The 24,998-nt window shown below is 40.3% G+C and overlaps 1 protein-coding gene across 3 annotated transcripts; it reads right to left on the bottom strand.

The window, feature by feature from the left end:
• Positions 1 to 1,565: 1,565 nt before the first annotated feature.
• On the bottom strand, positions 1,566 to 24,171 carry LOC125299722 (prolyl endopeptidase). Of its 3 annotated transcripts, XR_007194430.1 has the most exons (18): positions 23,979 to 24,171; positions 23,124 to 23,198; positions 22,756 to 22,889; positions 22,525 to 22,655; positions 21,715 to 21,924; positions 20,590 to 20,711; positions 17,207 to 17,312; positions 16,664 to 16,855; positions 14,437 to 14,634; positions 14,005 to 14,108; positions 12,860 to 12,996; positions 12,476 to 12,570; positions 12,041 to 12,172; positions 11,699 to 11,855; positions 8,704 to 8,985; positions 6,932 to 7,059; positions 6,726 to 6,844; positions 1,566 to 1,781 (listed from the first exon to the last, which is right to left on the bottom strand). XR_007194430.1 is itself a non-coding variant. In XM_048251126.1 (17 exons), exons 1-17 carry the CDS (start codon positions 24,018 to 24,020, stop codon positions 6,837 to 6,839), a joined length of 2,253 nt encoding a protein of 750 aa, XP_048107083.1. In that variant the 5' UTR covers positions 24,021 to 24,171; the 3' UTR covers positions 6,679 to 6,836. The 3 variants fall into 3 exon arrangements, 2 of the variants coding, with proteins under 2 accessions (XP_048107083.1, XP_048107084.1); XM_048251126.1 differs by lacking the exon at positions 1,566 to 1,781 and having other exon boundaries at positions 6,679 to 6,844; XM_048251127.1 differs by lacking the exons at positions 1,566 to 1,781; positions 6,726 to 6,844; positions 6,932 to 7,059 and having other exon boundaries at positions 7,568 to 8,985.
• Between the last annotated feature and the right edge of the window lie 827 nt (positions 24,172 to 24,998).

The raw sequence follows: 24,998 nt of genomic DNA, 5'->3' as shown, positions 1-24,998 counted from the left end.
ATTATATGAAAGTACAAAGAAACCTTAAGGTGTCTAGACTTGGTTTTGGTGATTTTTCGGTGTTACAAGTTATCTTTTGCCTGTTGTCATCTTTCATAAACAACATCCTCATCTGTTTCTGACAAAAATGACGGCAAGTGCAACAAAAGCGTCGGGTCAAATCTGAGGTTGCAACGTCAACCTACCGAATAGTAATGGCTAGTCATAGCCTACTTTTCCATAATTTACTTAAACAATATGTTGTATTGTTCGTGCTTTATTGGTCTTCCAACCAAACCGATTATACCATTCAAATAGAGATTGTATAAAATGTTTCTAATGTTTTCATTCTTTTTAATTGCTATTTATGAATGAGGACTTTTGCACACTTAATTAGAGGTGATGAGGAGAAGCAACCGTCGAAATATACTCTTCAGGTTTTAAATAAAACTTTCCTTTAATATGTACAATATTCCTTCACTTTTATTTCCAGAAAATAGTCAATGGCCTATAACACCTGTCTTGTCACAATACTTAAAATTGGAATACTAATCAAATGTCTTCTGCCACCTCAATCTAGCCTATAGAAATTATCCATTTATCAGTCTCCTTCAACAAGCTTCCACGTGGAACAATATCAACCAATTCAGACATATCTTTACATAACAAAGAATTGTCAATACATGTCAATACATCCACAAATTATATGCATAACCTACTGTAAGCAACAGTGACTGAAAGCTTTAGGGTTATTAGATCAGCCTCTTATTTCATGGTTCCTAAAGGTTCTTATAAATTGATATTGTATTATTAGCATACCAAAATGATAGCTATTTTGCTTTACTCAACATACTTGGTTTTGTTCATTTAAAATACGTTTTCTGTTCTAAATATTTAGGTTGTTTGCCCCCTTTTGATTAAGATCTACCTGTTGTTGAACTGAAAAGTATTTTCAAGAGGAAAAGTTTTAGCATTTTGGAATTGCACTCAATTTGTCTTTCTCAGTTTTTTTTTTATTAAAATAGGAAATGAATGACCCTACAATGTATTAAAGTTAAATGACCCCATGCACTTGCCAGTAACAATATAAAACCATTTTAAATGTGTAAATTAACAGTCTACAGTGTTGTTGTTCGTTACTTTTTCCTATAGTAATCTGTGCTAGGTACTTTTTAACAAAATATATTTAACATTTCCATGTCTCTGTGAGCTTAATTTTCTCTACTAATCTTACTGACTTTTGTAATTTCATTCAATCAGCAGTTCACTTTCTTTCTCCTCATCAATGTTTCAATTTCATGTCAGAAAAATGTAAATATAATTGTTTATAATTAATGTCTAAAATTGCCTTTATTTGTATTTTACCTATAATTGCCACAAGAGCTTCTGCCATTTTTGTATTCTTTGTGATTGACTGGTTTCTGTTGCCTATGGCTGTAATTGTTTAGCTATTTCAGGATGGCTAGGAGAAAGGTTTGGGCTTGATTCCTATCCGTTACTGTAAAATATTTGAGACCTCATATTGCCTTGATTGTATAGTTATAGTTCTGCATTGTGCTGTGCAGTGTTAATAAATAAAGAGAATAAAAGGTTTGTCTGTTTTACTTTGTCTTTCCCATCTTGGACTGCTATAGTCAGACCAAAACCAAATATAACAGAGCAGTACATAAATGATACATTTCTTGGCTGATTAAAAAAGAACACAGAGCATGAGTGGTAATTGTGAAATTGTTTTCAAATGGTTATTTCTTGCTTTAGTTTTTTTAAAGATGCTATAGGAATAGAGCCGCTTCTCGATCCCCCTGAAAGAAAAATCACAATTTTCAGTTACAAAAGGACATCCAATCAGTGTTTTATTGTTATATTTATGGTGTAATACATTTTGGAAAGCAAAATAAGTGATTTAAAGTGAACATTAATAATAATGTTTTTATACACAGAGGAAGTTGTAACAAGTTCCTTGGTTTGGGACTTATGGCCAAAGCTCTCTCTGCCATAATCAGTTGCACCGCTGAGCCAAATGAACAGTTGCCTCACAGCACTCAGATGCATCGGAGAAAAGCGAAACCAAGAACCTGAGGAAGATCCTAGTAAGGGCTGTCACTGATCACATCAGCTCACAAAATGGGTGATGTTCTGGGGTGATAGAAGAAATCCACACCCTTAAGAGCTATCCATAAAATTGGACCATACAGCAGGTGGTAAATAAAGATTGTTTTGAGTTTTCCCATGATGTGTGTAAGGGTCTTTATGGTCATATGAGACCAAAATAAGAGTTCTGGCCCATTCTCAAAACCCGTAAATCTAACCTTGCCAATGTCTCAAGAAACTTCTGCATAATGAAATATGGATGGAAAACTCATGCGCTGGTTATATTTCTCAACTGCAGGAATGGTGGAAACTCTTTGGAATTAAAGCAGAATTAAAATGCAATTTTTTCCTGAGTTGTAAAACTTTGTCTTGGGAGAGGGATTAATGGCACATTGAGGCAGAAGGCAATATGCTGGAATGGCTCAAAAACAGTATAGTTCCCAGTCAAAGCCCTGATCCACCTCTATTGGAATCCAGAACTGTCATCCAAACAAGCAATATGTTCCACATGATTTTTGAAATCAGGAAAAGCAGGTATTGTCCTTGAGAAAATATCCCATTAAAGGGGATAGGCTTAATAGTATAATGCTAAATATGATGTTCTTATATAAGATTAATATTTTACTTTTTATAAATGTCTTATTTAGCTGTTGGAAATACAGGAAGTGGTAAAATGTTAGAGAAATAAAACAAGATTTTATATTATACCGCCAGGATAAATTACTCTTGTGCCCGACGCAAATCTAAAATGGGTTGGCATTACTCATAGGTGTGGTTTGGGCGTCACATGCAATAAACCAATCAGAGCGTCTTCTCACATTCCCTTTAAAAACAGGCGCACTTGTCCCATGGCGGATTGCTATTATAATGGCTGATTTGCCAGGTGCACCAGGAGTGGTTCACAGCCGATGAGACCGACGTTCTTGTCAGGGCCGTAAAAGACAGAGAAGTGGCATTGTATGGGGATGGGAGAATACCACCCAAATTAGTTTGGTTAAATAGGCATGGGAGGAAATTGGCACAATTGTTTCCATGGCTGGCATTTTTCTTTGTACATGTAAATAAAGAAATGTCACAAAGACATACTTTCCGATATTTTGAGCTCACTCTCACTGAATCACAAGGTTATGAATGCATGGTGATAGTTTTGCAATGTAGTCTAACATTAGACCGAGTTTACTTTGTTTCACTATACCTCACTATAGACAATGCATCTCTTCTGTCAGGTAAGCTCTCCTCTTCCGTGCTGCTGCTGGGGCATTTGGGTTAAATGGCATTGGCACATGCAGTTCAACATCACGTCTCCTTAAGTCCTCTAATATTTGCTCATTTATGCCATCAGTACATCCATGATTATCCCATTTAAGCCCAAATTTTTCCCAGACATGCAAATATGCAAATCATGTGTTATTAGCAACCCTTTGAAGTAATCAATAATTTTTTTTTTTTTTAAATGTAGAAAAGTAGATGAAAAAGTGAGTTTTATTACCGGTCACAATTGTGACCAGTGGGATAATAAGCGTATGCTCAATTAAAGGTTGCTCAAATTGCTTTTTTGTTAAAATAAAGGTATTCTGACAGGACTTTTCAAACTGATATGAACACTGAGACCAATGGCAATAATAAATATGACAAATATGTAAACATTGTTTATTTACCAGGAGCTTCGGCTCGATAAAATAGAACCCTGAATGTTTATGTCTGTGCGTGCGTATATGTATACAAACATCTACACACACACACACATATATATATATATATATATATATATATATATATATATATATATATATATGTGTGTGTGTGTGTGTATATATATATATATATATATATATATATATATATATATATATATATATATATATATGTGTGTGTGTAGATGTTTGTATACATATACGCACGCACAGACATAAACATTCAGGGTTCTATTTTAACAAGCCGAAGCTCCTGGTAAATAAACACACAGCCACAAACACACACACAGACACAAACACTCACACACACAGAGATATACACACTCACACACACAGATACACACACACACACAAATACACTCACACATGCACACACACACATACACACACATATACATATATATGTGAGTGTGTATATTTGTGTGTGTGAGTGTGTATATTTGTGTGTGTGTGAATATGTGTGTGTGTGTGCATGTGTGTGTCTGAGTGTGTGTGCATGTGTGTATGTCTGAGTGTGTGTGAATATGTGTATGTGTGTATATCTGTGTGTATGTGTGTGTCTGTGTGTGAGTGTGTGTGTATGTCTCTGTATGTGTGTATGTATGAGTATGTGTGTGTGTTTGTAGGTGTAGAAGTATGTGTGCATCTAGATACAACATTCTATCCCACCGGTCACTATTGTGACCGTTAACATGTTTCCTCATTCTGCAAACACACCAAAGACATTTGAATAATTATAAATGTATATATCATAACTAGACACCTTAAAGACCATGTGTACAAAAAATATTTGTCCTATGTTTATTTTAACATACTTTAAAAACCTTTTATTTGGGAGCTGTTAGGCCGTCATCCTCTTCTCAAGGTGCAACCAGGAAGTAAACAGCTCTGGTCATGTGACAATTTACTCAAAACATGACACTGCACACATTTCATTGAAACACTCTATTGTTTCAATATTTACTGAAAGAGTATTGGGATATTCCCCAGTTACAGTTTTAGAGGCTTATAAAGTACATTTTTCATCACAATTGTGACCGATGGGGTAAAATGGGTTAATGGAAACACATTGTGAAAACACAACATGCCACAAAGAATGCTGCGACTTTTTTCGGACTGTACTGTAAAGTGCTACCCTGGAAATCCAGAGTTCTCGCAAAAGCACAATCTGAATTGTCTCTGCGAGACACTCTGGCAATGATTAATGATGCATGTTACTTTTACCCCTTGCATCGCGAGGAACCAATCATGTAGTGAGATTTTCAAATGCATGCTTAGTGCCGGCCCTCGAGTTGGACCATTTTCATTATTCGTGGCCAGACCCTTAATCTTTCTAGATTACCAGGGTCATGATTTTCCAGGCTAGTAAAGTGCCTCCTGACCTATCCGAACACCTGAAGTGCATCTTCAGTATACCGAATGTTCGTTCAATTACACTGCGTGTTTGTGTGTGTTTTCGATTAAATAGCATTGCCAGGAGATGGCAGACATCTGTCACAGCCTGATGGGTCAGCCGTAGCTTACGCCTACATTCCTCCTCACTGAGGGAAGGATAGGTCTGTCTGGGTCGGCAGACCCTGTCCCTCCCGCATCTAATTCTCTGTCCGAAGACGTACATCTCAGACAATAGAAGAATTATGAGCAAGCGCATCTTAAACAAATTGTGCACACACTACATTATTGCCAAGCAAAACCATACCAAAATAGCACCAGGGAACGTTTGTGCCGGAACGTGCCGCTCGAATGCAAAATAGGAATGAAACAAGCGCCAGTGTACAAAGTCACACATATGACCAAAAACCTTTAAATTGTCATAAGATTTCTTTGACATGTAAACCATTGCCTCCTACTATGCAAACGTTACGTTAGCTAGCAAATTATGCTGATGGCAATACTGGTTGAAAGGTACATTTCGTAGAAATTTATGTTGATTACCAATTCACATTGAATAGTAAAATGTTGTTTTTCTTATTTGAATATTACTGCATACTATTTCTATATACTATTTATTATTACTAAAATCAGTGGACTACAGTGGAAGATCAGTTACAATACAGCCTCAAAACTAGAACCTATTTCTTCACAGACCCATCCTTGCATGCAAATTAGTTGATAAAATGATACCCATATGCAAATTAGCCCTCACAAAATAATGCATAGAGTGTATATTTACACTAATTAAGTAAAAACATCCATAATTGCTTTGCCATGATGTTCTTGTAAAGGTGAAGTCACACATGAACGAAAAAGGTAAACAATTACCTAATTTGCTTAATGTAACTGCAATATCCTATCTAAAAACACATTTTTGTATGATCATTTGTTATATTTGATACAATTTGAATATTATTTGGGCCTAAAGCCATTAACTTATCTATTTACAGTCATATTATCAGTACATTTCTTTATTATGCATTTATATTTGCTAATGTATTCAAATATGCAAATGATCTCATTAACTATGCGTGATATAAAAATGTATTGAGAAATGTTTGATAGTAACCTTAAATCAGATCGTTCTGGGTTTTGCCCTGTCTATATAGGCAACCCTTGAATTCGAACAAATGTTTTGAGGTACTGAAGAATCAAGATCTATGTGGAACCGTATCCATATGAAAGATATGGTCTTCAGTAAAGTGCGCCTCAGCTCATACTTTTTTCTTGAAACAGGGTTTCCACTCATTTGCATTGACCACATTTGAAAAGTTTTCCATATACTTTTCAAGGACATTGAATGAAATGTCTAACTGGCCAGGCACAACGGATGGAAATTAGCACACACAGCTAACTCTGGCTAATTTACAGCATTTTGTCAGTCAATTTAAATAGCATTATCCCTACCAAATAAGCAAGCAAATAAATAAATAAATAAATAAATAAATAAATAAATAAATAAATAAATAAATGACAAAATCGAATGATGAACAAAACTCAATTACGAATTTCATGACTTTTCCAGACCTGGAAAAATAGGATTTCAACTTTCCAGGATTTCCATGACCTTGGGAACCCAAAAGAACATTGATCATTCTTTCATCAAAGGTTCTTCTCCAATGATCCTGGTCCATGCTATTAGAAACCTAAACAAATAACTACAGGTTAGATTCTTGCAAATGTTTTGGCCTTTTTGCCCTTTTTTTTATTGACAGAGGACAGTGAAGACTGACCGGAAGCAAGTGGGAGAGAGAGCTGGGACGGGATCAGGAAATGACCCGGGTCAGACTCGAATCGGGTCCCCACGGGTCTCACGGACGCCGTAGTCAGTTGAGCCACAGTCAACAGAAACAGAGTGAGCCTTTTGAAATGATATTAAATTAGTAAACAGAATGTGCCTTTACAACATTGGATGAATGGGTGCTAATATTGGGCATGACTGGGTGCTAATATTGCATTAAAGATCAGCCATTTCTTTCTACAACAGTCGAGAGCCCTTTTGCAATTATGTAAGCACATAATGTAATCTGAAAACTGCTGCCCTGATTAAAAAAAACAATACAAAGATCTCAGCTGGTATTATGTCTATAATGGAGTGGAATGGAAATGTCTAAGTGTCTCCAAACTTTTGACTGGTAGTGTACATTAAAAGGTGAACTGACTTATGAATTTTAAAATGTTTTACCATAGATGTTTTTTTTTTTTTTTTTAAAGAAAAGCTATGCAACAGCTGATTTATACATTTGTTTTCTATTATTAAACATTTTGAGTACTAAAAGTTCAATTGCAGGTCACATGTACATGTTTCCCAGCCAATGTCGATGAAACACTTTCCGGGTGTCAAATAATCACATCTGGACACGGACTGGTGCTGTTCAAAAACTTTTCTCTGGTTTATTGGTACCATGGTGTTCAAAAAACCGAAGATCCCTTCAGAGGTAAACAATCTGTGTGTTACGGAACTGGAGGTAGAAATGAATATCGGCCTTGTATAGATATGACAAATACTTAATAATCGCATTCTCTCCCATCACACACACACACACACGTGCGCGCACATACATGCACGCGCACACACACACACACACACACACACACACACGTGTAACTGGCAACTCTGCCATTGTCCACACAATCTGAAAGCACATGCTGTCCTCTTACACACTGGGCAGGGGAAACACTGAAGAATCTGCTGTCTTTCTCAGCTGGGGAATCAAAGCCTTTTCTACAGGGGAAATAAAAACCTGAAGGGTGTATGTCTTTATGTCTGTCTTTGTGTCAGTGTGTTCTATGAGGGGAGTTATCCATGGTCCATGGCTGTGACATCTGAAGTCAGCCAAGGATTGTGATTGTGATTGTGTGTGTGTGTGTGTGTGTGTGTGTGTGTGTGAGATGAGTGTTTGACCATTTGAATGTGGCAGCCTGAGTGCAGGGTTCGTCTGGGGATCCCAGCAATTAGTAGTGTGTCCAGAAATCCTCTCACAAGGAGCAAGAGAAACAGAGAGGGAGAGAGAGAGAGAGAGAGAGAGAGAGAGAGAGAGAGAGAGAGAGAGAGAGAGAGAGAGAGAGAGAGAGGGAAGGAAATAGAGATGCGCTAGAATGGTGATGAACCATCATAGACATCTCTTTAAAAAAGTGAAGAGAAGTGAAGAAGAGAAGAGAAGAGCTACATGAAGAGAAAAGAGTAAAAAAACAACAGCACCACAATCTCAGGAAATCTCCCGAAAATTGTGACGTGTGAATGAGAGAAACACAAGCAGGTGAGCTAAGGAGGGAGAGAGGGAGAGAGAGAGGGAGGGAGGGAGGGAGAGAGAGAGAGAGAGAGAGAGAGAGACACAGAGAGAGACACAGAGAGACACAGAGAGAGAAAGAAGCTCAAACTCGAGACAAGGTGACACCAAGCGAGTGAGCTAAGGAGGGAGAGAGTGAGGGAGGGAGAGAGAGAGAGAGAGAGAAAAAGAGAATGGGAGAGCAAGAAACCTCCCTGGCATCTCACTTGACCCACTTGAGGTCCAGGCAGCGGGCGATGAAGGCGTAGGTGTCCGCCACCTCCTGGATGACCTTGCTGGTGGGCTTGCCGGCGCCGTGGCCGGACTTGGTGTCCACGTGGATGAGCAGCGGGTTGCTCTGGCCCGGCCAGCGGCCCACGGTGTGCTGCAGCGTGGCGATGTACTTTAGTGAGTGCAGCGGCACCACGCGGTCGTCGTGGTCACCGGTCAGCAGCAGCACTGATGGGTACTGAACGCCCTCGCCCTCTGGGATGTGGATGTTGTGCAGCGGAGAGTACCTGCAAGTGCAAACACGCACACATACAGGTGCACACACACACATACACACACACACACGCACGCGCACATACAGGTGCATTCACACATACAGGTGCACACACACACACACACACACACACACACACACACATTCTAGTTGATGTGTCTGTTATATGTATGTATGTATTCTTGTGAGGCTTTTGCACAACGGTTATTACAATTTCCCCTGTGGACAACAAAGACTCTCTTTATCTATAACTATATAATAATAATAATAATAATAATAATAATAATAATAATAATAATAACTAGAGAATGTAATTCCAGGGAATTACGAGTGCATGAAAATGACGCTAGGACAGACATGGTGGTTGCACAGCTTAATAATAGTTTAAAAGTAGCCAGTTTAAAAGTTGAATGTAGATTGGGAGTTGATCTCACTAGTTGACTGAAAAGCCCAGGCTGCCAAACAGTTGTGGGCAGAGGACACAATTGGCGGGAGTCATAGCTGATGACGACAGTCGGATTGGCTGAACAGTTAAATAGTTGGATAGTTTAAATGGTTCAAATATTTCATAGGGAATTATTGTAGTGAGGACTTTTATTTTGAAACAGCTTTGGGCAGAGAAAACAGTTGACGGGAGTCATAGTTGATATGACAACTGACAGTTGGAATAGTTGAACAGTTAAAAAGTTGGATAGTTTAAATGGTTAAATAATTTAATAGGGGATTATAGCAGTGAAGACTTTTATTTTGAAACAGTTGTAGGGAGAGGAAACAGTTGACTGGAGTCAAAGTTGATGACAACTGACTGTTGCTAGAGTAGTTATGGTGGTTGCTATGCTGGTTGCTAGGATTTAATGGAATGTGGTTGCTAGGCTGTTGCTAGGGTACTTGAAGTCGTTGCTAGGTTGTTGCTAGGGTGTCCATGGTGGCTACTATCAGAAATAAAGGATTACTACAGTGGTTTGCTGGTATAATCATCTTGGTTGCTACGGAAACTGACATAGATGCTTAATTTCAATGGTTGCTAAATTAGTTGCTAGGTAGGTGGTGGTTTAATATAGTAGGTTAGAGGCATAGTTGATGATAACTGACAGTTGGAATAGTTGAACAGTTAAATAGTTGGATAGTTTAAATGGTTAAATTATTTAATAGGGAATTATTGTAGTGGAGACTTTTATTTTGAAACAGTTGTGGGCAGAGGAAACAGTTGAACAGGATCTGTAGTCTGAGAGCCAGATTGTATGCTTAAAGCCTGAGACAGACAGTTGCTGGAGGTGGCCGGAACCATATGGCTCTGGCTGGAACACTTGGCATAGGATTCTAAGTGCCCTATTGTGATGCCATAATTGGCAATGTTAAGTCTATGGAGAAAATTTTAGTTAAAATTTTAGTTAGCTATTAAAAATTAATAGTTTTTAATTAATAGTTCAAAAAGTATAAAAGTTACAAATATGAAAAATACCTTCCACACTTGTCCTAAGTAAGACCTACGTAACGCAGTTTGTATGAAGTTTCTACATTAAACGGTTGAAGCCGCATTAAACGCAGAAAAAATGTTAGAAGAAGAATAATAACTAGAAAAGCATTTCCTGAAGGAAATACAGTGCATGAAAATGCAAAAAATATGATGTAAAATATCATACAGAGTAAAAACAAACTATATTGGTTGCTAGGTAGATGAGGTTTACTATAGTTAGAATGACTGAACAGTTAAATAGGTGGATAGTTTAAATGGTTAAATTATTTGCTAGGTATGAGTTTTAATATAGTTGGAATGACTGAACAGTTAAATAGGTGGATAGTTTAAATGGTTAAATTATTTGCTAGGTAGATGAGGTTTAATATAGGTGGATAGTTTAAATGGTAAAATTATTTGCTAGGTAGATGAGGTTTAATATAGTTGGAATGACTGAACAGTTGAACAGGATGTGTAGGCTAGTCTTAAGAGAAGGAGACTGTATGCTTAAAGCCTAAGAAACTGACAGTTGATGCAGGTGGCCTGGCCACCTGGCACAGATTCTAATTGCTGTGATGTCATAAAGGCCTAATAGTTTTTAATTAATAGTTTAATCAATCAATCAATCAATTAATCAGTTGAACTGGCTCTTTGATGGGGCCTAGATGAGCAGCTGGAAGTTGATACAGGTGCAAATCAAGTTAATTAGCCCATTGTGAGGTCATCAGCCCAATGTTAAGTCTATAGGGAAATTTTGAGGAGTTTTTAATAAATAGTTTAAAAAGTATAAAAGTTAAGCCCAGATGTCCTAAGTAAGACCTACGTAACATAGTTTTAATGAAGTTTCTACGTTAAACGTTGAAGCTGCATTAATTGCGTTAGAAAAAGAATAATAAGAAGAAGAAGCCTAGGAAGAACAGTACAGTGCATTTTCATGCACTGTAATAAGAAGAAATCGGATAACAGTAAATTGCATTTTCATGCACTCTAATAATAATAATAATAATAATAATAATAATAATAATAATAATAATAATAATAATACAATTATAAAAAAGTCTTCTAAGTATATCTTAGAAGACACGATCATCTGTTCAAAAACAACAGGGCTCTTGCACTTTCAGCACTCAGGCCCTAAACATAACACAGGCTATATTTGTGTGGTCCAAAAACAACCAATTTGGATGGATGAACGTAAAGCTATTCATTCAATCTATTCTATAAATACGAGAGTTTTAGGCGCAGTACGCCAACACCGCGCTGCACTGACTTGATGAGCCAATCAAACTGCTCCTTGATCTCAGAGCAGCCGAAGTCGGTGGTCCAGGCATGGCCGATGGTGAACTTGTGGAACTTCAGCATGTCCATCACCCCCACCTGCGCCACGGCACAACCGAACAGATCTGGCCGCTGGTTCACACACGCACCTGATACACACACACACACACACACAAATAACATGATACAGGCAATTTGAGTACACCATGGTGCAGTATTTATTTCCCTTGTATACACACACAGCAAGCGGTTTGGAAGCAGTTGCTTCAGTGTCTCCACACACAGACAGAGACATACACACACACACACACATACACACACTCTGTTGTCTTACCCACGAGCAGTCCTCCATTGGAGCCTCCGTTGATGGTGAGCTTTTTGGGGGAGGTGTAGCCATCTTTAATCAGGTACTCGGCTGCACACTGGAAATCTGTGAAGACGTTCTGCTTGTTCCCCAACATGCCAGCTACCAAGTGAGGGAGGGAGAGAAGAAAAAAGAAGAGAATAGAAGAGAAGAGAAAAGAGAGAGAGGAAGAAAAGAGAAGAAAGAGAGAGATAATAGGAGAGAAGAGAGAGGAAGAGAGGAAGGGGAAGAGAGAGGGAGGGAGAGAGAGAAAGGGAGGGAGAGAGAAGTATGGAGAAGGCCAAGTTTTAAATTAGTTTCCATATTCTATATACATAAAGTAACACTTTATTTAAAAAACCTTTTGTTAGTGTTTTGGCATGTGCAAACATACATACGGTCAAACAATACAGTGTGTGGTGTTACCTTTGTGCCAGGTCTCTCCATATTCGCCCCCTCCTCTTATGTTAGCCACCGCCAACACCCCCCCAAGGTGGCGCACAAAGATCAGCCGAGACACACTGAAAAACACACACACACACACACACACACACACACAGCAACAGAAAGAGGCAGCTAGTACTCTTGCACCAAGAATAGCAAATTGTCAGAACAATGCACTTATTATAAGATTAAAAAAATATATATAATTATAAAAACAACTCTGAATTATGTTGTTTCCATGTGTGTGTGTGTATGTGTGTGTATGGTGGTGTGGGTAGGGGGTAGTTTTGTGATCTACCGTGTGGGTGTGTGATTGATGTGTGACCTGCGTGTACCTGGTGTGTGCGCGTGTGTGCGCTTTCTCACCTATAGCTGGGTGTGATGGAGATGTTAAAGCCTCCGTAACCGTACAGGAAAGCAGGGTGGGAACCGTCCAGCTTAATGCCCTTCTTATGTACAATGAACATAGGGACCTGTGTGCCATCCTTACTGGGGTAGAACACCTGAGACGCATGGGCACAGACACATGGGCACAGACACACAGGGGCGTGGGGGAGAGAGAGAGAGAGAGAGAGAGAGAGCCCTCATTTAAACACTGGGCAAAGTCTAAAGTCTAACTAAAGCTTGCTTAATAACTATGCAAAATCTATTTACATATTTATTACCATGAGAAAGATCCTCAGCTAAAAGCTGTCTCATGCCATATGATGGCGTTAGTTCACGCACACACCACACAATGGTGTTAGTTCACAGACACACACACACACACACCACATGACGGCGCTTGTTCATTACATTACATTTGGCTGACGCATTTTTAACCAAAGCGACTAACAACATGGTAACAGTTTTACAGTAAGAGTACTGTAGAGTACAGTAAGAATAAGTGCATCAGTAAGTGCTGTTTTTAAACAGTTGAGTGTCAGTTCAAGACGGCTGGTAAGTGCTAGGATCAGCAAAGACTTGTTGTAAGTGGTGCTATGAGAGGAGATGTTCTCTAAAGAGCTGGGTCATCAGGAGTTTTTTAAAAATGGAGAGGGATGTCCCTGCCCTTGTAGGAACTGGCAGTGTGTTCCACCAACGAGGAACAACAGATGAGAAAAGTTTGGATAGGCCAGAGCGTGCGGTGGTAGAGCTAGGCGTCGTTAAATCTGAGGGCTTGCCCGGTCCTAGAGCTAGCGTATGTCTGTATGAGGGCATTCAAGTAGGTGGGAGCAGAACCGGAGACTACTTTGTAGGTAAGTGTTAGAGCCTTGAATTTGATGCGGGCCGCCATAGGTAGCCAGTGTAGCACACTGTTCATGCACACACCACATTATGGCGCTAGTTCATGTGTGGGAACTTCGCTCATAGACTGACTTTGAACTTTGCCCAGCATTTAAAAATTAGGGCCCACAATTGCAGCGACATACAGCTTAAGACATAAAAGAAATACAAAGGTGTGCAATACTGTGTGAGAATGTGTGTGTGTGTGTGTGTGTGTGTGTGTGTGTGTGTGTGCGTGGTGATACCTGAGTAGTCTGGTACTCTGAGGGGTCGAAGCCCTTGACAGTGACCTCCCTAAAGACATGGGGCTGGAGAGGCTCCTTGGTGAGATCACAGTGGTAGATGATGGCTAGAATAGGAGAAGAGAGTGTGTGAGTGTGTGTGTGTGTGTGTGTGCGTGAGAGAAACAAGATAAAATATTTTAATTTAAATTTTGTGCACAGATTTGTCCTTGTCCGTGGATCAGAACATGATTCTATGGCATAAACATCAGATTGTTATTGCTAATCAAGCTTGAACAAGTTTTTTATATATTTATATACTTATATTACTTTTTCTGCTGTACGTGCATGTTGTGTGTGATGTCTGTATGCTACCGAGACCTTGAATTTCCCCTTGGGGAGCAATAAAGTATCTATCTATCTATCTATCTAGCTTGTGTGTGTGTGTGTGTGTACCTGGCGAGAGGAAAGAGGTGAAGTAGTAAAAGATCTCCGAGTCCTTCTTGCGGCCTGTGAAGCCCACGAGCGAGCCCACATCGAGGGGGAAGGTCCGCACCTCCTCGCCCGACGCCAGCCGGAACATCTTCAACACGTTCTTCACATCGTGCAGGAAACACACAAACAGGAAGCTGGAGAAGGTGCAGGTGGCGAACACTGAGAAAAAGAGAGAGAGATAGAGAGAGCGAGAGAGCAAGAGTGAGAGAGTGTAGGGAGACAAGGACAACAGTAAGTTACTGGATTGATGTTTTGGAATCGATCAAATAGACACACACACACACACACACGCGTGTGCGCGCACGCAGGCACGCTTTTGCTTGCAAGGTCATATAAGTACAGATATACAAGGATCTGCACACCAAAGACTACAGAAAACAACAAAATTTTATTTTGTCGTTTGGTCTGCAGTCCTTTATCCTGTGGGGTCAAACATGTTTTATTTAGTATCCTTTGATACAGATCCCAATAGATGTGTTCTTCATGAAGAATTTCACCATTTTCTTTTTGGATTTTATCTTTCTGTAATCAAAAAGATACATTTTTTTTTATTTATTAAACCCCGTCTAAACTGTACATAGGCCATACCAGGAAATGTCAGGCAGACAGATTGGAGGTGTGAGCATTTCTTTCTTTATATTTTGTGATCTTAAAGCAGTTAAGGTGGCCTTGGTGCAAGGCAAGGCAAAAACATGTCGTGCTGCGAGATGTTTTCTTTCATTTTTACGTTGTGGTCCTACCCAGGACACATGCGTTTATTTATCCTTCACATGACCATATAGGCCCATCATCAAAATTCATTTGTAGCTGATAACAAAACTAGTTGCCTGATAAGCACATAATTGGTAAATTGTTGTCATTGTTGCTTTAATTTATGGAGCCCTTTTAATTTCATGTGCTCACACAAAACTTTCACAAAACGTGTGAGGACGCAAAACTCTGCCGGCTGTATATTAATGTAGCATGCTGGAGACAGTGACAGCTAGAGAAATGACTACAGTACAGGAGTTAGTTGTACTATATTTTAATCTAGCTCGTCGTTATAAGGACATTGCTGCTTTGCTTGCAAGTTGTCACCATTATATTGCTTCCATACGACATTTAAAACAAATTTATCTTGTAATCTGTTCTGGTGCATGGGATACACCGATTTGGATCGGGCAATTACTTTCATTTATGAACAGTTACAAACATCTGGACAACTCCATATAGGTGGATGTACACAAAATGCAAGGAGAATAAATGTATTAAACATGAGGAGGATGTTTGTTTAATTCAAGGAGAACTAGACCCAAGGGGTGTTGAACTCGGTGTAAGGAAAGGGCCTAATTATATGTGGTACAAAGGCTCTCATAACAAATTGTTCATAAACACAGACAGCTTTCCTTTCTAATGAACTGGAGCTTGTTGCTGACTGTGGTAGCTGGCTGCATTCTGCGTAGTAGGAGCATTATTCACAATGGTGCGAAATAGGTTTCAAAGCACTCGCATTGTCGGCGCAGGAATCCATATTGTTCATAACCCATAAGTAGAGCCATTAAATTCGCTTTAAATTAATAGCCTACTATATGATGCTGTATAATATAATGTTGACTTACAAACAAAGTCTTTATAGACTAATAAGGCCCATTTGTCTCCCATGTAAAACCTGCAAAGCATCAGTAGCCTACTTTTCATGTGCTCACGCGAAACTTTCAAGTGCTCACACAAAACCTTTTAATGTGCGCACATGAATGTTTGTAAGTGCACATGAAGGTTTCGTGGGAGCACATGAAGCTAAACTTTATTTTTTGCTCATGTCCCCTTAGAGGCTCCATATTAATGAAATATTATGGCAAATAAAAAAAAATGTGCATGTAATGCACACACATATCACACACACACATACATCACACACATGCATCACCCACATGCATCGCACACACACAAACACACCCGCATTGCACATACGTACACGCATCACACATATGCACAAGCACACATTCGCACGCACACACATCGCACACATATGCACAAACACGCACACACACACACACACACACACACGCGCACAAGCACACATTCGCACGCACACACATCGCACACATACGCACACAGACACGCATCATCACACATTCGCACGCACACACATCACACACATACGCGCACACACACACACACACACACACACACACACTCTCTCTCTTACCGAGGACATCCTTGTCGTGCTGGGGGATGAGCTCTTTCCATGCGCTCATGGCTGGCTGGCTGAAGTCGATGTTGATGAGGCGGTATCGTGGGGCGTCCAGGTTGGTTTTGAAGGTGAATACTGTGCCCTCGTTGGTCACGTATTCGTACTCCGCGTCAAAGTTGTCAATCAGCTTCACCCACGGCAACAGCCCTGACGACGCCAAAACAAGTCACATCACATCACTAGGACCATCACCACCGATTATCACAATGGAATATAACTCCTAATACCTGCTTCAATCAACATTATATTAAGATTTACTCATTTAGGGTCATTTAAGGACATAATTTAGAGAAAATATAAGTATAACAAGCTATTTGTCTATTCCAAAGCCATTTACAGTACAGATGTTAATTATGTATTTACAATTTACAAATATACAGTACATATCAGCAGCCCATGTGCGCTCAACAGGTATAGAGCCCCACATCTTGCTCTACTGGGTGAGGACGTGGAACCGATATGAATGGCCAGATTGTAGTGGACAGTGGGGGTGTGTACCTGTAATGCCCTGGGGTACAGTCTGAAGGTCGCAGTACCACAGTCGGTTAACAGGGTCACAGCCCTCTCTGATGGACAAGAGCACATATCGGCCATCATCTGAAACCTACACACACACACACACACACACACAGATAGACAGACTGCATGAATACACCAGACAAACTTTCAGGTGCTCAACGCAAATCTTTTTATCTTTTTCGTGTGAGGACGCAAACTCTTGTGTGAGCACATGGAAGCCAGCTGTATATTAATGTAGCCTGGGGCATGCTGGAGACGGTGACAGCTAGCTCTGTTTGCAGAGAATAAGCCTATACGTAAAGCTACGGGAGGGGGGGTGGTTACTTGTGTATTCTAATGAAATAAAGTTCAGACTTGGTTATGACGGTATGGTATTTATGGCCCTTCACAATGTTCCAGTAATCCATAGAGTCCATGGATCCACAAACAGTCCGATAATTCAAACTACACAAACTATCATTCCTCAGATGTTCTGCTTTAACACTGCTTTAGAAATGAATGAAGTTTGAAGTTAGCCAAGCCATAGTCATGACTTGAATTTAAGCTTGTCTGATTTCAATTGTCATCTGTAACTCAGATGTAATATACTGTGAAAACCGCACAGGCATGTAATTTATGTTGATTTAGATCACAAAATATTATTGATACATAACTTTGCCTCAGTTACTACTAAGTTATTACTATATGTACCGCAAAGCGGTACAAAATATGACTGCCGCTCAGTCCTGCACATTCTCTCCACAAAAAAAAAAAAATCATGCTTGTTAATTTGTCTCCATCTCCTACTCCATCCCCTACACGTTTGCTTTTGTGTATATGTGTGCTTCTCTGTGTGTCTGTTTTTGCTTGTGAGTGTGTGTGTGTGTGTGTGTGTGGGGTAATGGGGTGTGTGTGTGTGTGTGTGTGTGTGTGTGTGCGCGCGTCCCTGCTTGCCAGCATGTGTGTGTTTGTGTGCGTGCCTGTGTGTGTGTACGTGTACGTGCCTGTGTATGTAAGTGCGTGTGAGTTTGTGTGGAGGGATGGGGGCAGATCAAAATGGAAAAACAATGGTTCAGTGTCATCCTTGTGGGGCTACATGCCCACCGAGTTTCATGCACCCTGGTCTTTCAGTCCCGGGAATTGTTGACACAAAATTGCTGGAAAAAAAACAAACATCCGGAAGGAAAAACTCTGACTAACTGACTAAACCTATACGACCGCCTTTGTTAAGAGTTCAGTTGCTTGTCACAACGTTTTTGGAAGTACAGAAATTGTGTGTTTGTAGCGCAAGGAAGTCACTGAATGCCCTTCTGCATTTGGCCTGAAAGGTAAAACATTGCTCCGAGACTTATTACACGACGTGGTCACTCACTACAATGGGCATTTTACAGGCCCATTTAACCCTTAGAACCCGATTGACGCAAAGTGCGTCAAAAAACACACCCTTTCTTCTGTTACATTGCTCCGGAACTCATCGCAGCGAGATGAAACCTTTATTGCATGATAGAGCAGAAGTGGGGCTTTCCAAAGAGACTACACACTTGTCTGTACGATGAAGTACAAAAATTAGAAAAAATCATGAAATTAAATCAAATTGCATCATATTTACAGCCTATACTTCTCTGCGTTCACCTGCGCACCCATTACTCTTGTTTGAATTACTCGCGAACCCGTGATCGCATAGATATGGCAAGCATATCAGATTAAGGAGGAGACACAGGGTTATCCATTGGCACTATGTTTATCGATCCTTCTGGCTTATAAAAACAGACGAAGTGACTGCAAAACAATAACGTCATGTACACAAACCAACGGTGCACACCCATTACTCTCGTTTGAAATACTCGCGGACCCGTGATCGGATAGATATGCCACGTATGTCAGATGAAAGAGGAGACTCAGAGCTATCATTTGATACCAACATCCTTCTGGGTTATAAAACAGACGAAGTGACAGCAAAATAATAACTTCATATAGCTGGACTTACCCCACATTTTTGTCTGTTCTTGTGGCAAAGCATGTTTATAATCCAACGCTATCGTGTATTTCTCTATGGCAAAGCTAATCTCGGTTTTGAGATCCTAGCAAATTCCTGCATTGCATCCCAATTTGTTCAACAAAGAAACACCTTTTTTGCCTTTACTTTGTTCATGGCAATGCAGTAAAAAGTTGAGAATCATTATGAGTACATACACCATAGACACGCAGGCTAACACGCAACCTCGGTCAAGTCAGGTCAGATCAGTTCGTGTCACAGATATGGAGCACAGAAAGGTCATTTTTCATCACTAAATAAAAAAATGGCATTTATTTCAGTAAATCACACACCACATATTTCTGTAAATTGCTCAGCCCCGGAGTATCCCTCCAACATGGCATTTATATTGCCCGATTCAGGACAGTCTGCCCTACATGAAATGCATGTAGAGCTATGAGCTTGCTGTGGTGAGATACATGTCAAAATATAAGAATTTTTATAATACGCTTTTTATATTTTAATTCTTTACAAATCAATGCTACACTAACAATGCTAGTACTAACACATGAAATGAGTTATTATGAATATATAATATGTGTGTGTGGCACTTACAATGACCAGAATAAATCCTTATGAATAAAGGTAGTGAAAATGCCCTAAAAACAGCTGGGGGTTCTAAGAGTTAAGATATAGAAGGTAAATATACACTGGAATATTTCCGTAAGAGCCTTTTTCCATATCGACAAATGTTGATAACATGTACTGTATATGCCTGTTAATGGTGAAAATAAGTGATTTATTTCAACATAGCATATTTGTCCGTCCCATAAGGTTACACTGTAGAATCATCTGACGTTGGTCTTAAACATGGCGCCCATGATTTGAGTTCTCTGAACTCTCTATATATACGGCTCTGACACATAGCACATTAGAGTGACACCTAGTGGACCAAACGAAGTGCTAAAATGTCATTTAAGGGCTGCTAAAATTTAATTTCATAACAAAGTACCCAACAGGCACACCAATGGATTCCTTACTCTAGGGTCTCCAAGAACAGTTCAGAGAACATGAATGTCAATAGTTTGTGTCAGAATTGATGCACATGTGTGCCTGGAGTATATGGCGTGGGGAAAAGCACGGTGTGTGTTTGGGAGTAACAGGGAGGCGACACCGGGCACGAAACTGAAGCATTCCTTTCGCATAGCGTCTGCTGCAACAATTAGCTCCCACTATAATCAATGGAATTGGCTACACCAGACGTGATCGTGGAGTGTCCGGTCTAAAAAAAAATTAGACCAGTCTACTAAGGCTACATTTTTACACTACGTGAGCGGAGCACTTCAGTTGTGGACTCAGTGTAGCCTGGGCCTGAGTGTGTGTGTGTGTAGGCGGGTCAGTCCGTCACCTCTACTCCGCTCATCCACTTGGGCTGGTCAGGGAACTCCGCACACAGCACGTCCTCAGACTGAGGAGTGCCTAGCACGTGGTAGTAGAGCTTCTGGTGCAAGTTGGTGGATGTCTCCGTACCTGCATCAGAGGAGGGGGACGAGAGAGAGAGAGAGAGAGAGAGAGAGAGAGAGAGAGAGAGAGAGAGAGAGAGAGAGAGAGAGAGAGAGAGAGAGAGAGAGAGAGAGAGAGAGAGAGAGAGAATTCTGTATGAGGATTTTGTATTACTATGCTGCTTACATCTGCTTGTCACCTCACAGGGAGAGAGACAGCCCTTACCTTTATTTGCAAGCAAGCTAATTAACATATTTTCTTGCAAAAAAAAAAAAAAAAAATGACTATTATTTTGTTGATCAGATCAAAACGTGTCAGCTATTTTACACTGAACAATTCTTTGTGGGGCAAAGGAACAAAGACCCAATTTCACAAGAGAGAAAGGAGAAGATCAACATGTGGAGGAGACCATAGATATTAGAAAGCTAGATACCGCATTGGGCTCCAGAACGTCCGTAAATAGCGCCGCCATCTTGGTGGGGGCAACAGTCACTGGAGGCCCATGGAGAAACATGTGACTCTGACTGGAAATCAGGTGTCTCTGATTGCCTGCAAATGTTGCCCATAAACAATAAAGTAGTGATGGGCAAATGAAGCTTTGGTGAACCACTGAACCACAGGAGTGTGAACATAGCGACACTAGCTGAAAAGCAAAAAGATGGCCGCCACACATACATTTTTCAACATAAAAGTCCTTAGCAAACCAATATTTTTGGTTACATATACTGGTTTGGGTAAGGACTTTTATGTTGAAAAATCTAGATGTGGCAGCCATATTGGATTTTTTCATTAGTGTTGCTAGCTTCACACTGCTGTGGTTTAGTGGTTCACCAAAGCTTCATTTGCCCATCACTACAATAAAGGTGTTGCCCCCAGCAATATGGCGGCCGCATTTACGATGCCACCAAATAGAACTCGACAGTCAATGCGGTCTCTAGCTTTCTATATCTATGGAGGAGACCAGGACAAGAAAATACACAAAATCCTGAGGTCAGAGGTCAGGTCAGTGGTTGCTGCTGCTCTCCCTCACCGTCGCTCTTGCCCTCCTGCTTGGGGTAAGAATTGTAGAAGAGGCCACGGCCGTCGTGGGTCCAGGCCATGCAGCTGAACTTGACCTGCTCCAGCTTGTCCTCCAGGGGCTTGGCCCCGTCCACGCGCAGGAAGCGGATCTCCACCCAGTCCGAGCCACTGGCGCTGATCCCGTACGCCAGCATGTCACCTTCCTCCGAGAATGCGTAACCTGAGAGACAAAGACGCACACACAGGTTCATGTATAGATATGTAGGTACCCCCCATACTATAAATATACATTCATGTGCCATGTCAAAACAACAGAGGACCTGGACACGACACACACACAAAACAATGCATGTATTGACATAATTACCTCCCTGCACACACACACATTCATGTCATTAAGCCAAAACTACAGAGGCCCTTGTCTAGATCTGATAGGATACTCTTTGTGTCCGAACAAATCAAATGTGAGTGTAATGTCATGACGACACCCATGCAGTCACTGGTGCAACCAAAACCCGGCCTCAGTGTTTGCCTATCCAATACCTTATCTACTAATAGGCCAAAGACTAATCATCTACACAGAGACAGAGACAGAGAGAGAGAGAGAGAGAGAGAGAGAGAGAGAGAGAGAGAGAGACACACACACACACACACACACACACTCAACAGTTTGTTTGTTAATCTTGGATCTATTTGCCATATATTGTACAAGCAGTCTTATTCCTTATGTATAAATGTTCTGCTTTGCTTTGGCAATGAAAAATCATTTGTCATGCTAATAAAGCTCACTTTAACTGAAAGAGAGAGAGATATCACTGACCTCGCAGGGCCACTGTTCCATCCTCAGAGAACGTGTTGGGGTCTAGAAACACTGTGGGTTCTGCCTCCAGGGTCTCCTGAACGTACATGACACTCTGGTTCTGGAGCCCAGTGTTGTAGAAATGAAAGTATCTGCAGAACACCAGAGGAAGAACATTCTAGAACACCCCCGGATACATCACCATGCCAGACAGAGATTCACCGGAGTGTAATATTTGCAGTGATTCCTTACCGACTGCCCCTTTTGAATGGACAACTGTATTTGGGGTAGTCATACAGCTCAGTCATGCGCTCTTTGAAGACCTCACGGACTTCGCAACCCTCCAGGAATGGTGCAGTCAATTGATTCTGAGCATTCACAAAGGCCTGAGAAAGCGTGCAGAGGAGTGAGAATCTTGCAACAGTAGGGGGCGCCAAAATGTTCTTTGCATACTTGGAAACAGTAAAATATATATATATAATCTGTCATCCAAGTCTGATGTAATGAAAGGTCAATAGTTTTTCCTGCGCCATTTAACTCCACAAGTGAAGCAGCATTGCAGTACATTTGCTGTACAAACGCTGTCTTTTGTAAACCAAAAAGGGCGCTACTGAGCCAACCTGTGTCTTTTCACTGTCTGGGTCCTCCAACCAGCTGTATGGGTCAGGGATCTTCTGGCCATGGTACTCATCCACCTGACGAGATTTTAGACAAGGGAAATTTACAAAGGGCAACACTTAATCAACTTGACTGTGACAACTGCATATTTTTCTTACTGATTGGCAATACCAAGCTTATGTCAACAGTCAGGCAAATACTCATCATTAATAAATACTATGATCATACAAACCTATGGCTCTAAAGGCTGGCTTAAAACATCAGCACAACTCACTGAACCTGGCTACGTTCACTTGCAATCATCAACAGCTAACTGCAACTAGCTTGCTAATGACAGCTACCCCTCATACTTCAGTTACAGTAGGCTTACCCCTGACATTTTATTCAAACACTGCAGCTGAACATTGCACTGCAACTGTAGGCTTCATGTTTTTTCCCCCTTCGCTACAGCCTTAAATCAATAATGAAGAATACATAGTATTAACGTGTTACACTCAGACTATGACGTCTAGTTATATGATGTAAGATTAACGTTAGCATAAATAAGTTAACATGTAACTAACGATTGTCACAAATATTGAGGGAGTGGCAACTTTGGCATTGCAGGACTAGGACAATGGCCTTTACGTGCTGGTCTTATATTTGTCAGCTTTTCAGAATCGTTAAGGAACCGTTAGAACAGTGAGTGAGCGTCTGTCATTATGTTTTCAAGCTAGACAAAGACCGGGGGTTAACATCCATTCATTACAAGGCTAACCAATGCTAACGATAGCTACCACCCATACCCGGCATGATGATGGAGGCATCTGAGCTAACGTTAGTTTGGCTAGTTAGCATTAAGAGATGTCGCTACTTACCACTGCTTCATCACGGTATACTTGTGGATACTGGAAAGACATTTTTAAGTGGAACTGATTGGATGATTTCTGACAGTGACGCCGAGTCTGAGGAATATGGTAACAGTTCGATATTACTTCTCTCCGTGATTCTCCCAGTATCGATTTTTGACGGATGAGAGTTCGAATTCGCCAGCCAACGACTTTAGGTAAAGACAACATCTTTGAGGATCATCTGGGAGTAATGTTGACAGCACCCTCTACAGAAAAATATCGTTACTGCATGCGAAGGGGGCCCTACGGAGCCTCCGAAGGACCATGGTGGGAATTATCTTTTTAGAGGTAGGCCTACAAAGTTATTTTTAGAGCTCCTTTTGCGTTCCCTCGCAAAAGTTTTGCGTTTCCTTGCAAAGTCAAACGTATTTGGGAACGCAAAAGAAGCACTAAAAATAAATTTGCCACCTCTAGAAAGATAATTCCCATGGTCCTTTGGGGGCTCCTTGGGTCCTATGTCATTTTGTTGGTCTACCAAATTCTCTTTATAGCCTATAGGCCTACACATAATTTAAGATTCTCAATTCTAATTATGTACAATATTGAGTTGCCGTTTTCTTCAATCGCTTTAATGCTTGTGTCAGCTCTGACATCTGACAACAGTTAGCCTACTATAACACACAGGTCTAAATCACTCTGGCCAAAATGACACATTTTGCTTGCAAAAGACTAACACTCCCAAAACATTTAAAACTTTAAAACATGCAGCAAAAATTGAAGTTGAAGTTTGCCTTCAAAACAACACAACTTGTAGTCAAATAACTGTTTGCTTTCAATCAATCATTACACACTGCTCAACGAAATGCAAAACACTGTTCAAAACGAGGAGTTTCAGCCTTCATTTTTGCTATGTCTGTGCAATTTCTTTTTAATTTTCCTGGTATCAATGTATTGAATATAAAATCATGGTATTCATTCCTCCCAATATTGACATGTAAGACCTACAATGAACTACAACTTCAACTACAACTACAACATATTTTTTTT

The sequence above is a fragment of the Alosa alosa genome, chromosome 8, assembly GCF_017589495.1.
Source record: "Alosa alosa isolate M-15738 ecotype Scorff River chromosome 8, AALO_Geno_1.1, whole genome shotgun sequence".
NCBI lineage: Eukaryota > Metazoa > Chordata > Actinopteri > Clupeiformes > Clupeidae > Alosa > Alosa alosa.
The sequence above is the reverse complement of the archived record's forward strand: the minus strand, read 5'-3'. Positions and strand labels throughout refer to the sequence as shown.

Excerpts from the sequence above, each read along its gene's own strand:
- LOC125299722 (XM_048251126.1), bottom strand. The coding sequence starts at position 24,020 with ATGTCTTTCCAGTATCCACAAGTATACCGTGATGAAGCAGTG. Across the intron at positions 22,656-22,755 it reads CCATTCAAAAGGGGCAGTCG|ATACTTTCATTTCTACAACA; the intron begins GTAAGGAATCAC and ends GGTGTTCTGCAG. Across the intron at positions 21,925-22,524 it reads TGGAACAGTGGCCCTGCGAG|GTTACGCATTCTCGGAGGAA; the intron begins GTCAGTGATATC and ends TTTGTCTCTCAG.